At 60.4% G+C, this 15,645-nt stretch overlaps 1 protein-coding gene across 1 annotated transcript; it reads right to left on the minus strand.

The window, feature by feature from the left end:
• Positions 1-665: 665 nt before the first annotated feature.
• On the minus strand, positions 666-11,057 carry HS3ST2 (heparan sulfate-glucosamine 3-sulfotransferase 2). Its single transcript, XM_041490321.1, has 2 exons — positions 10,581-11,057; positions 666-1,907 (listed from the first exon to the last, which is right to left on the minus strand). Exons 1-2 carry the CDS (start codon positions 11,012-11,014, stop codon positions 1,289-1,291), a joined length of 1,053 nt encoding a protein of 350 aa, XP_041346255.1. The 5' UTR covers positions 11,015-11,057; the 3' UTR covers positions 666-1,288.
• Positions 11,058-15,645: the final 4,588 nt, after the last annotated feature.

Consider the following 15,645-nt stretch of genomic DNA (forward strand, 5'->3'; position numbering starts at 1 on the left):
GGCTCCAGCTCTAATTTCCCACTAATACAGTATTGTCAGGAGGATCAATCTAACCTGGCACCTTCTGCCTCCTTGGAGTGGATTGGAAACAGCTTTTCTACTGCGAGGCTGGGATTTGTGAGTCTCGCTGTGAATGTTTTTCTCCTTTAAAGGAAAATTCATACAAGCAAATATCCCATTTTCCTGTCAATGGCCATTAATTCCCATCTCTCCCTCCACCTGCCCATAACTGCCTCTGGGTGCCCTCACTGCTGTGCCTTCTCCTGCAGCTGGCATTGGCAGAGATGCAGATGGGGCTCTCTTAGGTGCCCAGTAATTAACTCCAATTTTCTCCTATCAGAGCTCACTGGTTACTAATCCCTTGCAGTAAGGCCCTGCACACTGGTCCGTGGTGTGTTTTATCCCTGCACGGCCACTGTGCCTCATTCTGGGCCAGCCCCAGCCCTGTGCCAGGGGATGAGCCTGGCAGCCCCGGGCAGGGCTGTGCCACAGGTGCCCTCGGTCGTGTGGGGCTGAGCCCTGTCCTGCCCGAGCCCCTGCCCGTTCCCTCGCCTGCCTGTGGGCGTGGGGGCTCCCCGTGCCCCCCAGCTCTGCCCCCCAGCTCTGCCCAGCCCTGTCCTAAGAACAGCCCATGCATACGGACTGGTGGAAGACACTTTATTTACACGAAGGGATCACAAGCTGAACAAGGAAACTAGTGCCACTAAAGTACCCGTAACAGCAGGATTCTGTGCTTTATTCACAGGACAAAATATCAGTACAACATTTCCCATAGATTCTTTGTCAAGCAGATACATCTCACTGTCCTCAGGGGTACACATGGCGCGCAAGTGACAAAGGCAAAGTGAAGCTCTGCCGGCCCAGGACAGGGCCTGGCAGGGACAGTCCCACTGCCACTGCCCAGGAGCACCCATCTGCTTTGGGACACAGAGGGATGTGCTTTGGAGCAGCCTGAAGAGGCTGCAGGACGGGCCATGCCCGTGGCCCTGGGGACCATGTGGTGCTACGAGCAAACAGGACCTGCAGAGGAAGCCACGTGGCTGCTGAGCCCCCGGGACAGGCAGTGCTGCCGGGCCCCCATCCCTTGGCTTGGTGGCTGCAGCAGGACTCTGTCTGCCTTATCTTGGTTCTCCGGAGCACTGGAGACTCCTAAGGGACAGGGGAAGCCCTTGCCTGCCTCTGCTCGCAATTCTGGGCAGGAGGGGCCGAGGGGGTCCTGGCTCCAGCCCCTTGGGCCCTCCTCAGAGAAGACTGCAGCTCCTGTCACTGCAGCCCTGCTCCCAGACATTTACTCCCACCTGAAGTCCTGCCCGACTGTTTCATAGAATTTGATATTATAAGGTCTATAAAAGTCCCGAAGCTGCTCGATCACCTCGGGGTCTATCTGCACGTGAGTCCTGCCCTTGGACTTGCCCAGGCAGCGAGGCAAGCCGCTGCTCTCCGACTTCTTCAGGCACGGAAAGCCTTTTGTCTTGTTGAAGTAGAAGTGCTTGTCTGTGATAACCCGTTTGATGCCCAGGAAGTCCTGGACTTTGCCCATCTCCCCGGCCGGGTCCGTGATCAGCTTCTCGCCGCTGACGAAGTGGATCTGGGACAGGGGGAAGTACTGCAGCCAGCTCTCCAGGTGCACGGCGTACATGCCGATGCGGATGGCGTTCCAGGAGGTGTCCACCAGCCCCAGGCTGCGGTTGCGGAAGGTCAGCCCCTCGAAGGTGGGGATGTCTGGCTTCTTGGAGAGCGTCTGCGTGTAGTCCGAGATGGCGCGGGTGACGGGGTTGCGCACCACCACGATCAGCTTGGTGTCCCGGGACATGTTGAAGATCCGCCGCGGGGCCTCCTTGGTGACAAAGTAGCTGGGGGTCTTCTCCACTGTGATCTGGCTGTCAAGGGTTCGTGGCATCAGGCTCCTGCCAGGGAAGCAGAAGTGATGGTAAGGAAGGGGCCAGGAGGTGGTGACAGGCCACAGGGATGGTGACATGTCCCCTCCCATGGCACCACGCAGGCACAGATAGGGATCTCCAGCAGCACTGTAGAGAACCTTGGCCATGGATGGCTTCCAGGTCCATCCCACTCCCAGGGGACAGGCTGGGCAGAGGACAGAGGCACTGGCAGCCCCCCACACACAGCAGGGTGTGCCCAGTGCCAGGATGCAGGAAGGGATGGCTGTGCCACACCACCACCACGAGCAGCCTTGGGGAGCCATGGACAGGAGGCTGTGCCACTCTGCCGGTGGGAGCTGGGAAAAGGGGCTGCCCAGGGATGGGGGGCTTGTGCCCACGAGGGTATCACCCACCCCACCAGGCCCTGGCCAGGCCCCAGAGCTCCACATGGGCTCCTGGGTACACCCACCTGGCTCTGGGAGCTGGGCTGCAGGCCAGGCAAGGAGCACCAGCCTGGGGGAAATGCAGCATCCCCGCAGCCCAGCTTAGCACTAATTAAATCATTTGCTTTGACATCTGAGCATCCAAATCAAATAAAAACTAATGGGACGGAAAGATTTATAAATTGGTCTTGTATTGCTAGAGTAAACTATGCAATCCACTGCAGTCAGATTCATGGCACTGGGGGTCCCCTGGCTGGGGCAGGCAGGCAGCAGGTAGGGAATTCCTGGCTGGAGTGCACAGGGGTTGTGGTGGGCAGGATGGGCCAGCACCCTTCTGCTGCACCAGGGCCCAGCAGTGGCACCAGCACTGCGTGGCAGCAGCAGCTGCTGCAGTGTGAGCAGGCACAGCCCCAGCTCAGCCCGTGGAGCTCCCTGTGTGCCCAGCGCAGATGCCCAGGCAGCGTGTGCCCGGCTGGGCCCCGCAGGGCATGCTCGGCCCTGCACGGGCACCTGGACTGGCACCGCTGTCACTGCACCCGCCCTGGAGCCCGGGGTGCCCCGGAGACTTTCAGGCCAGCAGGAGCCAGGGAAAGCAAACACACCGTCCCTCTCTGCATCCCTGTCTGCAGCTGTCCCTCTGGAGAGCCCTGGGTTATCCGCGCCACAAACCTGGACAGCTGCCAGGGCCACGAGGGCTTCCTGGGCTGGGCCAGCGCAGTGACCTGGACCTGGCACCTCCAGCATCCCAAAAACACAGCCCGTGGCCAGCAGCTTTGGGCTGGTGAAAGACCCAGCTGGGAGGAGGCACAACAGCAGCCACAGCGCCTGTGTGACCGGAGGACAGAGAAGGAAGACCCAGGGCACGGTGGGGAGTGCTGGCACCTGCCTAGGCACCATCCCACGCCCCCTCCTGCGCCTGTGACCAGCTTCCTAATTTGAGAGGACACAAACTAATTAGTCAGCATAAATTAGCAGGGCTGGTACTGAGGTACCTGAGCATGGATGGTGCTTAATTGGCCTTTCCCACTGCTCTGCTTCAAACCCCATAAATCCCGACTACGATTCCCATTGGTTAATGACTGCCAGCAAGCACAGGCACATGGTTCTATCTCCACATCACAAACAAGTTTCATCATAAATCAGCACAGGACAGCTCTGTAAGTGATTCACTATTACAATATATTGTGGAGGATCATAAAACTGCTGTTTCATTAATGGCTCATCCTCAAGCCTGTTAGATTTTCATTACGTGAGTTATTAGGTCCATGCATTCAAAATACAAAATTACAGGTTCTAATGCATTATGAAAAACACAAAACCTCTGCATAGTAAATTACTGAAATGAGACAAGAGTTGTTTTTTTTAAATGGACTCCCAGTGTTTGCTGCTCATGAGCAACAGAGACTGCTGAGACAACAAAACACAGCACGGGCAGATAAATAAATCAGCAGTGAAGCCATGCAAGGGGGAGAGATGTCATCCAGGCATTCATTTTCCCGCTAACAGCAGGATCCCCAGGGCTGCAGGAGCAGGGAAATGCATGGCAAACTTAATTACACCAGACTTTAAAATAATATTTTTGGACTTGTGCATTCGCAGGGTCATTTGCATACAAATAGCATGTCACACAGCTTTAAGGCCCAGGGTAGGTGTGAAGGTTCTTGGTGCCAGGCTGCGTGGCAGGGCTCAGCCAGGAGCTGCTCCTGCTGCTCCATGGGGACAGAGATGTCAGAGTGACACGGGCCAGGGGTGGCTGGGGCACGCGGCACATTGCTCTGGCTGCAGGGACAGCATTAATTCCTCCTGAATTAGACATTGCTTTCACTGGAGCTGCCCAGTTCTCAAAGCCCTTTATTGCACTTGAAATGGGCACTAACACTCCCTTCAGCCCAGATTTAGAGGCTGCCCACGGTGCAGCCCAGAGGCGCTGGGCAGCAGCAACGCAGAGCCTGAGCTGGCTGTGCAGCATGAAGGCAGCGACTGGCCCTGAAGGGGTTAACTCCTCACCAGCACCTTCCCGAGCCTGAATTATTAATTTTGTTATAATCTGCCTTTGGGCACCCTGCGGCCCCTACAACACTCCCACATTAAAGAAACATGCGCTCCCTCACTGGCTGCGCCGCTTTGATGTCGAACATGCGTGAAACACTCTCCCAGGGAGGAATTTGTACGAAATCTCATCAAACAATTGAGATATTGCAGATAAGAGTGGGGAGGGCAGTGCCCACTGATCATCCCTTCCCAGCCCTGCCCGGAGCAGCTCTGGGTCAGTCCCTGCTGTGTGCAGAGGCTGGCTGTGCGATCCCGGGCTCCGTCTGCCCAGCGGCACGAGAACAAACTGTTTAATTTGGCAGAAAGTGCCCAGTGCCAGCGCCTGTGGCCAGGCTCTGCGCCTCCCCTCTCCCGGCTGATGCCAGCAGCACAGAAGGGTGGGCTGGGAGCGCGTCTCCAGCTGCAGCCTGACGTGCTGGGAGGTGAGCACGGGAAGCACAGGAGCGGGCACTGCTCCCGGCAGGACTGTGCCATGCCGTGCCATGCCGTGCCACGCCGTGCCATGGGTGCACACACAGCTGACAGCACCCTCAGCTCTTGCCTGGCACCTCTGCCCAGCAGGACAGCGGGTGGCAGGGGTGGATGAAAGCTCCAGAAAAACTGGTAGCTTCGGGAAGTTTAAACAAAACTGGTTAAACGTGTGAGAACCCGAGGTGTGACAGAAATAAAAAGCTCTGGCTGAGAGATGTCACAGGGGTCACGGGGGACACAGCAGTGCCCTGGCTGAGGCTGCACCACCCTGCCAAGGACTGCGAGGGGCTGAGGGGACAGAGGGGAGCCCCAGCAGCCCTGCAGCCCCTTGCTGCCACGCTGCATGGCCGGGAGCAGCTGGCCCAGAGCAGGGCAGTGCCATGGCCAGCAGGACAGACCGGCTGCACCCCCAGGCTGCAGACAGCACCACGGCCCCAGATACAAGCACCAGGCAAGGGTCTGTGCCCTGGCAGCAGCTGGCCGGGCCCATGGCCCCGCTGCCACCACCCCACGCTACAGCAGCCGGGATTTAATGACGGAGCAGCTCCCTCTAATAAATGTTTATGTTCAAAGAATTTACACCAGTGCTTGCAGACAGCTAATGAGGGACATTTCCATGCATAAAAGCAGAGCGAACACAGTAATTAACTTTGTTGCTGATTCATTTTTAATCATTTAAATGCTCCAGAGATTTGCAGTGTCCTTTAAGTCAAGAGATTCTTTTCCAAAGGGCACACTGCCATTGCCCTTCACAGACACACACCTGTGTGTGACCCTCCCCTTCCCTGGTAATCGCTCAGCACTGATGGAGGGTCTGGCAAAGGCCAAGGTCAGTTCTGAGGGCAGGGGAGCTGGCAAGGAGCAGGAGACGAGGGTTTCCTGCACAGCTTGCACAGAGCCCGGCTCCCAGCCCTGCTGGGGACTGCTCTCTGCTCATGGACACTGGCTGGAGTCTCCCCCTTTCCCATTTCCAAGGCAACTCCTTCCACAGGTGAAACTTCAAAACCGAATACTCATTTTTAAAACCCCTGCCTGTGCCCCAGCTGCCGCAGAATTCCCGAGCTAGTGCCCCATGCCAGAGCCACGGTGGGCACCTGGCGACCCCCCTGTGCCAGTGAGAGCAAATGGACAGCAGAAGCCAGCAGGAACCCCAGCAGTCAGGGGTCCTGGGGGCTCCCTGTCACTCCGAGGCCCTGTGAGCCAGCTCTGGCCCTTGCTCCCTGTGTGCTCATCCCCAGGCACACACCGTGGGCACAGCTGGCCCCACCAAGGACACCCAGGCTCACAGGGACCTGCTCTCCTTCCCTGCCAGCCTCCCAGGGCAGCCAAGCCCGCGGTGTGCCGGGGCACCAGCTGAATTTGGTGCTTCCAAAGCAAAGTGAGAACAAACTGCAGCACTGCAGGCGAGGTGAAGGAACAGAGCTAGGACACACATCTTTAATGCTGAAGCACCCCACGTGAGCTCTTCTCCAGCGTCTCCCAGCTCCTCTGACAGGGAAGCTCTCCTGGCCCGAGTGAGGGTCCCAGCAGCACCTGGCAGGACAGCAGGAGTGCTGACCATGGGCAGGACAGCAGGAGTGCTGAGGGCTGACCACGGGCAGGACAGCAGCAGCACTGAGTGCTGACCATGGGCAGGACAGCAGCAGTGCTGACCACGGGCAGGAGAGCAGGAGCACTGACCATGGGCAGGACAGCAGCAGTGCTGTCCAGGGGCAGCAGAGCAGCAGTGCTGTCCAGGGGCAGCACGGGCCTGGCAGTGCCCAGGATGCTGCCCGGGCACAGCGCATGCAGCAGCCTCTGCCACGGGCGCCAGGCCCGTTCCCCAGAGCCAGGGCACTCTCCTGAAGTCAAGGAAATTTCAAAGCATCCTTGAAGCTGCTGCCTTCCTCTCTTCTCACTAATTAACTTTACCCAAATGCACTGCCAGTAAAGCCCACAAACGTGCAGCCGGGCAAAGCCTAATGGGCTCCCATTTGTGCGTGTGCCAGCCCGGCCATTAGCCGGGAGCAATTAGCGATGGCCGGGAGCAATTAGCGTCTGCCGGCTCCTTGCTTGCCCTGCCACAGGCCCAGGGGCACGGGGACAAGCCGTGTGCTGCTGGCAGGGCTGCACGGGGCTCCAGCCGCAGCCCCAGAACCAGGGGCAAGGCAGGATGGGGACAGAGCTCGGCAGGGCTGGCACGCCAGGGACCTGCGGCAGCAGCCCAGGGAAGCCGAGCTCGGCCCAAGTGCCACCCTGGGCACAGGGCATTCAGGCAGGCAGGTCCGTGCAGAAGCAGACGGGCTCTGCCCCGTGCCAGCACCGCCGCCGGGCTCAGCTGTGGCAGCCAGCAGGATGGGTGGGAGCCAGGCTCAGCCTGCAGCTGCAGCCACAAGGAAAAGCCCCTCTCAGTGAGAACAACCCTGGAGCATCTGACAGGATCACCCAGGAATCCTAAGGAGGAAAACTGCACCCTGAGATGCTGCAATTAGAGGCACTGCTCAAAGTTAACGGCAATTTAAATCACACCGTCTTCCCTGTGTTCTGGAAAATATTGAAGGTTATTGGTCCACACTACTTGCAGCAGGAAAAAGCTCAATATTGAACATTTAGTGCAGGATTGGTAATGAATCGATATTCCCCAGTAGCTGCTGTTTGGTTTCAGTTGTCTTAAAACAGACCTTGCTAAAAATATCTTTCCTGTAGTGTATCTGTAGCTAATGAGGTGGATTAGAGCCTGATGGGAGCTGGAAGCAGCACGGGGGCTCAGGGTCTGGAGTCAGTGAGTGGGCAGTGGTCCCACACCGGGGGAGCCCGGGTCTGGCTCTGCCCAGCGTTCCCCCTGCCCGGGGGGAGCTGGGGCTGCTCCGGGCCACGGCAGCAGCTGAGGCTGGAGGCACCACGAGAGCAGCTGGGAACAAGCGTGACATTTGGAGAGGCAAGGACAGGCAGACGAGGAGGTGTCCCCTCCCGCCAGCTCTGCCATCTCTGCGTCAGGCAAATGCCAGGGCAGGGGAAAACGTGAGAAAATGATAACCAACGTTTCTGGAGCATCAAAGGGGCTCAGTTCTCACACTACTTGCAACTGCACCAAACACCAGCTTGGTCTCTCCACTTGGGTCCCCACTGGGGCACGAAAGACATCGCTGACTTGGCACTCGGCAGCCAGGGGCTCCCGCAGGCAAAGTCTCTCCTGACATCAGGGAATGCCTCTACCTTTGCCTTCCCAAGGGGTCAGTGCCCGGGGCAGCCTGCAGACAGCACCTCCACAAGCAGCACCTGCTCTCCCCAGCCAGGCCAGGCGCAGCCCCCCACTCCGGGCTCCTGGCAGGCAGCCCCCTGCAATCCCCCACAGCTGCTCCCCCAGCCCCTGCTCTGTCCTTCCCGGGCCATGGCCACTGGCAGCACTCTGCTCTCCTGCTCCCAGGCTCTTGGCAGAGCGACAGGAGCTCATCCCACTGTGGGTTAGACCTGCTCCACATTAATTGCTCCAGTTGCAAGCAGGAAAATCAATTCCACATTTTATACTTTAGCAGCCTCTGTGCTTAGGTTTTGGCACATTTGTCAGTTTAAAAAAAATAAGGTAATAAAACCAAGGAAGTGTCATTTAATTGTTTTAGCTGAACTAATTTGGAGGCCCCGCTGCTCCGGCATGATCTCTCTATTGATCCAGACAGAGCTGGGCCTGGGGCAGGGTGCTGCTCACCTGGCCACGTTCCCACTGCTGCTCCCAGCTCACTCCAAAGCCACCCTGCCACTGCCACAGGCTGCATCCCTCCTGGTCACAGACAAGTCCCTTCACATGGAGAATCCCAGGCTGAACACCAGCACAGGGGGCTCAGCTGCACACTGCTGCAGCCCCTCTGCCAGCGTGAGGGGAGAGGGCACAGCTCCTGCCTCCCGGGGCAGCACCACTCCTGGTGCTCCAATGTGCCCCAGGCAGGGGCTGTCCCTTCCTTCAGGGCAGGCTCTGTGTCCCAAACCTCGTGAGGGAGTAGTGCCACAGGTGCAGTCCTGCACTGCCCACGAGGCTCCCAGCTCCACATTTCCCATGCTGAGCACACAGGGGACGCACAGCCCAGATCAGTCACAGACACAGGGATGCAGGGAAGGATCCCAGCTCAGGATTTGGGAGGGTTGCTTCCCAGCTAGGTGCTGCTGAGCCCATGCAGCTCCCCTCTGAGCAAGGGGCCCAGCCAGGACCCATATTCTGCTCCATCACCAATCCTGCCTCTCTGGGTGTCTTTCCTCACATGCACTGTCCTCACATGCCTGTGCTGCAGGGCTGCTCACAGCTGCAGGCTTTCAGGGGATGCAGGACGGGAGACAGTGCCTGATGCTGGGGGAGGGTGTGGGAATGGCACAGACCCGCCAGGAGGCAAGAGCAGATGAAGGGTACTGCTGTAGCTACTCTCTGAAGAGTAGGAGGAACAGCGTATGCTGCAGGACACCCTCAAGAGAGGGAAAGAGCTTCAATGAGCTTCACCTGTGCCTGTCTCGGCTCTCCTGTCACCTGCCCCAGTAGTGGCACCAAGGGATCTGAACACAGGGCAGCAGCGCAGGTCTCTCCACACAGTGCCTGCGCTGCCTCTCAAAGCACGAGCCCAGCTACCAGGACCCGACAGAGCTGGGAGTGAGCACGATGTCACACTGACTCCCACCTGCCTGCCACTGAGCACTGACCTGCTTTGGACCTGGGGACATCTCTGCCAGGAAAATGCCGCGCAGATGGAGGGCAGGAGAGCTTGGTGGGCCCACAGGCCTCCCCTGCCCACCACGATGACCTGACACGCTGGCAACGACAGAGTCCTTTGCCCTGCTGGGAGCTACAGGCAGTCAGGGCCAGGCCAAGCCCCCGTGTGCTTCCCGAGGGAGCAGAAGCCCAGCAGGAGCCCCACGGCCCTGCCCGAACACGCCAGCACTCCCCAAGAGCACAGCAAGCACTGCCGGCAAGCTGGGTGGGAACCACGGGGAGCAGGGGGCTGCTGGCAGCACTGCGAGCCCATGGCGCTGTGACCTGCTTCACAGCAGCACCTGCTGCCTCTCAGAGCGCCCACAGCACCTCACAAAAGCCCTTACGGAAATTAAAATCCCACCACCTCCTGCTGGAGACACACTTGCTGGCCTCTGCAAATGATTAGAGATTCCATATAGATCCACAGTCACTCGAGTTCGGTGAGGTGGGATGGCAGAGGACAAGGACTGTCCCTCTCGGGAGCCAGCGATCAGAGGCGGCAGCAGAAGCGTGCCGGGCGCACCGAGCAGGGCTGCGGGAGGACAGCGCGTCCCGTCAGGTACCCACGCGTTTGGGAGAACCGTTCACCCCGGCAAATGTTTCCTCAGACGGGATGGAAGGGACGCCCTGGCATCGTCCCGGCTCCTGGGTGCCCACCGGCAGGGCCGGGGCTCGGGGGGGCTACAGCCGAGAGCCCCGGCGGACGGGCAGGACCGAGCCGCGACCCGCTCGGCTACAGCAAGAGGAGATTAAGGAAAACTCCCGGAGCGCGGCCGGGCGACAGCCTCCGCCGCCCGCCGGGACCGCTCCCGCCCCGCCGGCTCCATGGACTGACCGAGGAACGCGGGCCCGGGTCCGCACCGACAGCGAGGGCGCCGGGAGAGGAGGGGGCGCAGGCGGGCAGCGGAGCGGGGAGCGCCCGCGGCGCGGAGGGACGGGGACGCTCCGGGACCGGGGACGGCCGGGGACAAGGGGTGCCCGGGGCGGGCGGGGGCCGGTGCCGCAGCCCCCCGCCCTCACCTGTACCACTCCAGCCCGCGGTGGTAGTTCCTGTCGAAGAAGTGGGGCTCGGTGCCCAGAGCGCGCACCTCGGGGTGCACACGGATGAACTCCAGCACGGCGCGGGTGCCGCCCTTCTTGACGCCCACCACGATGGCCCGCGGCAGGCGCTTGGTGCCCGGGCGGGCCGGGCCGGGGGCGCTGCCGGCCGGCGGGGCGGGGGGCGGCCTCCCGCACGGCCGCGACTGCTGCAGAAGTTTCTTGGCGGCGGCGGCGCGGGCGGGCGGGCAGCGGGCGCGGGGCGCGGCGGGGCCGCCGCAGCAGCACAGGAGGCTGTAGCACAGGTACGAGCAGGACAGCGACAGCGTGAAGAGGACGAGGACCCTCCCTGCCAGCCGCCGGGACGGAGCCGGAGCCACGGCCGGGGCCCGCCCGCTCGGCGCCCTACGCGCCATGGCTCCATGGGGCCGCGCCGCCGGGCACGGCGGGCCCCGGCCCGGAGCCCCGGCCCCCCTGCGCCCGCCGCCCCGCCGCGGCCATCCCCGCCATCGGGCGGCGGCGGCTCCGCGCTGCCTCCGCGGGAAGTGCCGGGGCAGCGGCGGCTGCGTCGCTATTTAAGGGGCCGCCTGACGTCAGCGCCTCCCGGAGCCCCCGCGGCCGCTCGGCGGCCGGTGCCTCCCCCGGGCCGGGCCGGGGGTACCGCCGGGCACGGCCCTTCCTCCCGGCAGCGCTGCCCGCCGAGTCCTGCCCTGCCCGGTGCCGGTGCGCTCGTCCCGTCCCCGGTCGCGCTGTCCTGCCCGGCCCTGCCCCGCTCCGCTCTCACACCTGGCCCTGAGCCGCTCGAAGCAGCGGTGTGGAGCCGGGGGCACCCGCAGCTGGGGCGGGAGCGGCGCCGCCCGCAGCCGCGCACCCTCCGCCCGAGAGCGGGGACCGGCACAGAACGCTGTGAGCAGCCCTCGCCCGGGAGCGGGGACCGGCACAGAACGCTGTGAGCAGCCCTCGCCCGGGAGCGGGGACCGGCACAGAACGCTGTGAGCAGCCCTCGCAGCGGCGCCGCCCGCAGCCGCGCACCCTCCGCCCGAGAGCGGGGACCGGCACAGAACGCTGTGAGCAGCCCTCGCCCGGGAGCGGGGACCGGCACAGAACGCTGTGAGCAGCCCTCGCCCGGGAGCGGCAGCCGCGGCTCGGGGCTGCGAGGGTCTCGGGCGGTCCCCGGGATGCCCCAGCCCGGTGCCCGAGCCATCAGCCCCGAGGGGAGCAGTCCGGGGGCCGCCCCACGGCAGCAGTCGCTTCTGTCCTCGGGAGGGCAGGAGGAGCAGCCATCGGCCGCCGCGGTGCCGCCGGTAAGTAGGAGGGAAAAGCTTTAAAGTGACGCATGAATTAAATTTCACTGCCGGGCTGGGGCTGCTCAGCCCCGCCTGTCCCGGGTCTGATGCCCCACTTGCAGGCTGAGCCGGGAAGCCCACCGGCTGTGGCAGAGTCTGAATGCGGACTGCTCCATCCCCATCTCCGGCTCCCCTTTTCTTTCCTTTCCTTTCCTCTTGCACCCCGACATCCCAGGCTTCCGCTTGGCTGCTCCTGCTGAGCCAAAGGGCTGCGTGCGGCACTGCTTAGACATTAGCAGCCACCGCTCCTGCTTTCTCAGCACTAGAAGCTTGTTCGGCTGCAGAAAACTACTTGTCTTGTTCCTTGGGAAGAAGGATGATGACAGGGAGAGACAAGAAGTGCCAGCCCGACACGAACGAGGATGCCGCAGGCTCCCGGCAGCCAGTCCAGGGCGGGGACCAGGTTCCCTCCTGTGCAACACCCAGAACTCGGTGCAGACATAAGAAACAATGGAAAAAAAAAAAAAAAGAAAAGCAGTGCTGCCTGCAGCCTCTCACCTGGCTGGGGCGGGAGCATGGCACTGCTCCTCCCTGGGAGCAGGAATGGAGTTTCCAGGAAGACATATCCTGTTGCCTCAGGAGAGCTCTGGATCTAGAGGGTGGGCTGAGTCCTTGTGGAGACAAACCTCATCATCCTCAGTGACCACGGGTTTTTCTTTTTGGGACATTGGGTACCACTGGTCTGTGTGCAGGCAGGGCTGAGCCCCAGCCCCTCTGTGTGGGTCACAGCAGGGGATGGAGCTGCGGGCACCACCGCACTGGGATCCCTCACTGATGTGGGGGACCGGGGCTGGTTCTCCCCCACTCACAGGCTGCACCAGAGCCAGCACAGTGCCGGGCACGGCCCTGGCACTGACAGAGCCCACAGGATGCAGCCTCCTCTCCGAGGGCCACTGCCCTGCCCGGGAACAACAGCAAGGGTGCAGGTACCTGAGGGGCCAGGCACCGGCAGGTTCTGCTTTCTGTGGTGGAAATATCCATCACTTAGTTCCTCTCCACGACAAACTGCCAAATCTGTGGAAAAGTTGCTTTTTCCATTTTAGATCACCACCTCCATGTGGTGATCCAGCCTCAGCAGCAGACACATTGCCTAAGCATGAACATTAGAGGCGTCTGGATAAATAAAGCTGCTGCGGATGCCTCAACACCTCCAGGTTTCTCTACTTGCAAGGGAGGAATGTTTTGTAAAGCTGACAATTTTGCTTCCAGTCTTTGTATCTGCGCAGGGCATGTCTTTTCCATGACATGTTTGCTGTTTACACCCCACTCCACATAAACAACAGCTTTCTGGTGCCATCAGCACGCTGCTGGCCCTGCTGCCTGTGCTAACAGAGCCCCAGGAGCCAGCCCCAGTGGGATCCCCAGAGTGGGGTGCCAGGCATGGGCATTGCAGGAGGAAAGAGCCCACTGGATCACTGCAGAAGATTCCCTCTCCTCAGCCAGTGCCTTGCAGCATGAGGGCTGTAGGAAGAACTTTGAGCTCTGGAAAAGATCCTGCCTCCTTCTGCCCCCTCACCTGTTCCTCTGTGGACCTGGTGCTGCATCCTGCTCCCAGCCTTATACCATCCTGTCCTTCATCTCCCCTTCCCCACCTCCCTTAGCCACTTTTCAGCGTCCCACCAGTGCTCCCTCTCCTCCCCATCTCTCTTGGGTCCCTGGCTCTCTTCCCAAGCAGATCTTTCCCATCTTGCCTCCTTCATCACTCCCAAGCTCTCCAGTCTCTGGCTGTACTGGGATTTACCAAAGCAGCTAGAAACCCCACTGCCTTGTCTGACATTAACCCTGAAGGACCCCCAGCATCCTGTCCCTCCCAGGCCACTTGCAGCTCCTCGATGCTGGTTTCCAGGGTAGTTTCTCCAGGGCAGTTTCTCCAGGGCAGCCTCTCCTGCTCCTCCCTGCTCAGAGCAGCACTTGGCTCATGGGACCGTGGGGCTGTGGCTGAGCAGCGATCGTGACAGACACCACAGGAGGGATTTGGAGCCTGCCTTCAGGCCTCAGGCCAGCCCTTTTGCCTTGTTTCCCCTCGGAGAGACTGATCTCCCCACAGCACGAACTGACAGCAGCAGGAACCACTGCTGGGGGCTCCCTGTGTTCTCCAGGGAGGACCTGGTCCAGCGCTCATCCCAAGCACAGACAGCTGCCAGGCAGGCAGACAGAAAGCTGCCCAAGTGCAGGGATCAGGAGATTGTTACAGAAATACACAAAGCTTGTGCCAGGAGCACATGAAACCTACAAGAAAGTGCACACCAGAAAGAGCAAATAAGATTAAAAGTGGTGTCCTGTCCGTTATGTCTCCATGTTGAAGGCAGAACAGAACAAGTTTATTTCCAGAGCCAAAGAAAGTGCTCAGTGCCAAAGTGTCACTGTTAGTCCAGTTTTCTGTATCTAATATCGATGCCATTAAGAACCTTTTTGTTCTGGGCTGACAAACTGCCACCTACCCTTGTGTTGGGAATCAGAGGCTGCATGTGCATGGACAGGGAGACCCTCAGTGCTGCGGGGCAGCCAGAGCTGAGTCGCTCCAGCCTCATGGCCCTGATGAGGTCCTGAAACAGACACCAGGCCTGCTGCTCAAATGCCTCCCTGTTCTCCTTGTCCTGGCAGGAAATTGGAGCTGCTAAAAGGACATTCTGGCATTTTGGAGTTGGGCAGTGGAGCAGAGGGATGCAGTTGAGCCAGATCCATGGGCAACTGTGAGGGGCCAGGAGGATGCAAGGGTGGGGATCAGAGCTGATGGTGCTCAGAGACTTGCTACACATCCCCAGGATTCTGTGAACACTGTGGGGGGCACAGGCCAGCAGGACTCAGCCATTCCCAAGCACTGTGAGCACACTGAGACTGCATCCTCAGTCCCAAAGTCTCCAGGATCCCTGTGGCACCGTCAGCATTCGAGTGGTGCCCTCCCCCCGGTGCAGCCCTCGCACCACCCTGGCCTGGTGAGAGCCACAGGCTGGTGCTGCAGAGGGTGAAGTGGTGCTCAGTCCCTGCCCTGGCCCCTGAGCTGCCAGTGAGGGCTGATCCTGGCTGGCACAGCCCTTCGGCTCATTCACACCCCACCCAGCGCCGGCTGGCACATCTCCCAGCTCCGTGCTTTGGGGTCTCCTGAGGGCACTGGAGTCTCCAAGTGCCCATCAGACAGCAGGATGGAAGTGCAGGCTGTGGAGCTGCCTTGAATTGGGTCTGAACTCCTGTTAAGCCTCATTAATCAGTTGTAAATGCACTGTATTCTCAATAAGGTCAGAAACAATAAATTTAATTTTGACTCTGACTCAAGCTACTTTGGTCCTAATTCTGAGCCTCCTGCCCAGCCGGAGCAGCCAGCCCTGGCTGTGCTGCACAAACTCATTTGATTCTGAAATGCATTTTTAAGCAGGATGGAGTGGTGCTTAAAAGCTAAATGGCTTCCCCCGGCTGTAATCACTGCTAAGAGTCCTGGAATGAAAGGGATAAAGTCTGGGGGCGGGGGGAGGTTTTAATCTCACTGAGTAGATTACAGAGATTACTGCAATTTAATCCTTACATATCTGTCACTGACGCTGCAAAGACCATAACCGAGGTGGGCACGAGTGTGCCAGCCCCCTCCTGCAGCTCTGCTGCCCACCACTGCTGCTCCCGCTGGGATGGGCTCCAGCAGGCACTGCCCCCGGTGCTGCCTTCTGACGATGAGGATGGCAGCTGGGGCTGGCCCTCTGTCCCAGCCG

This window comes from Pyrgilauda ruficollis, unplaced genomic scaffold (assembly GCF_017590135.1).
Source record: "Pyrgilauda ruficollis isolate IOZ18807 unplaced genomic scaffold, ASM1759013v1 scaffold122, whole genome shotgun sequence".
Classification (NCBI taxonomy): domain Eukaryota; kingdom Metazoa; phylum Chordata; class Aves; order Passeriformes; family Passeridae; genus Pyrgilauda; species Pyrgilauda ruficollis.

Bases quoted from the DNA above. Each gene is read 5' to 3' on its own strand.
- HS3ST2 (XM_041490321.1), bottom strand. From the start codon at position 11,014: ATGGCGCGTAGGGCGCCGAGCGGGCGGGCCCCGGCCGTGGCTCCGGCT. The intron at 1,908-10,580 runs GTGAGGGCGGGG...CTTCCCTGGCAG, and splicing joins CGCGGGCTGGAGTGGTACAG to GAGCCTGATGCCACGAACCC.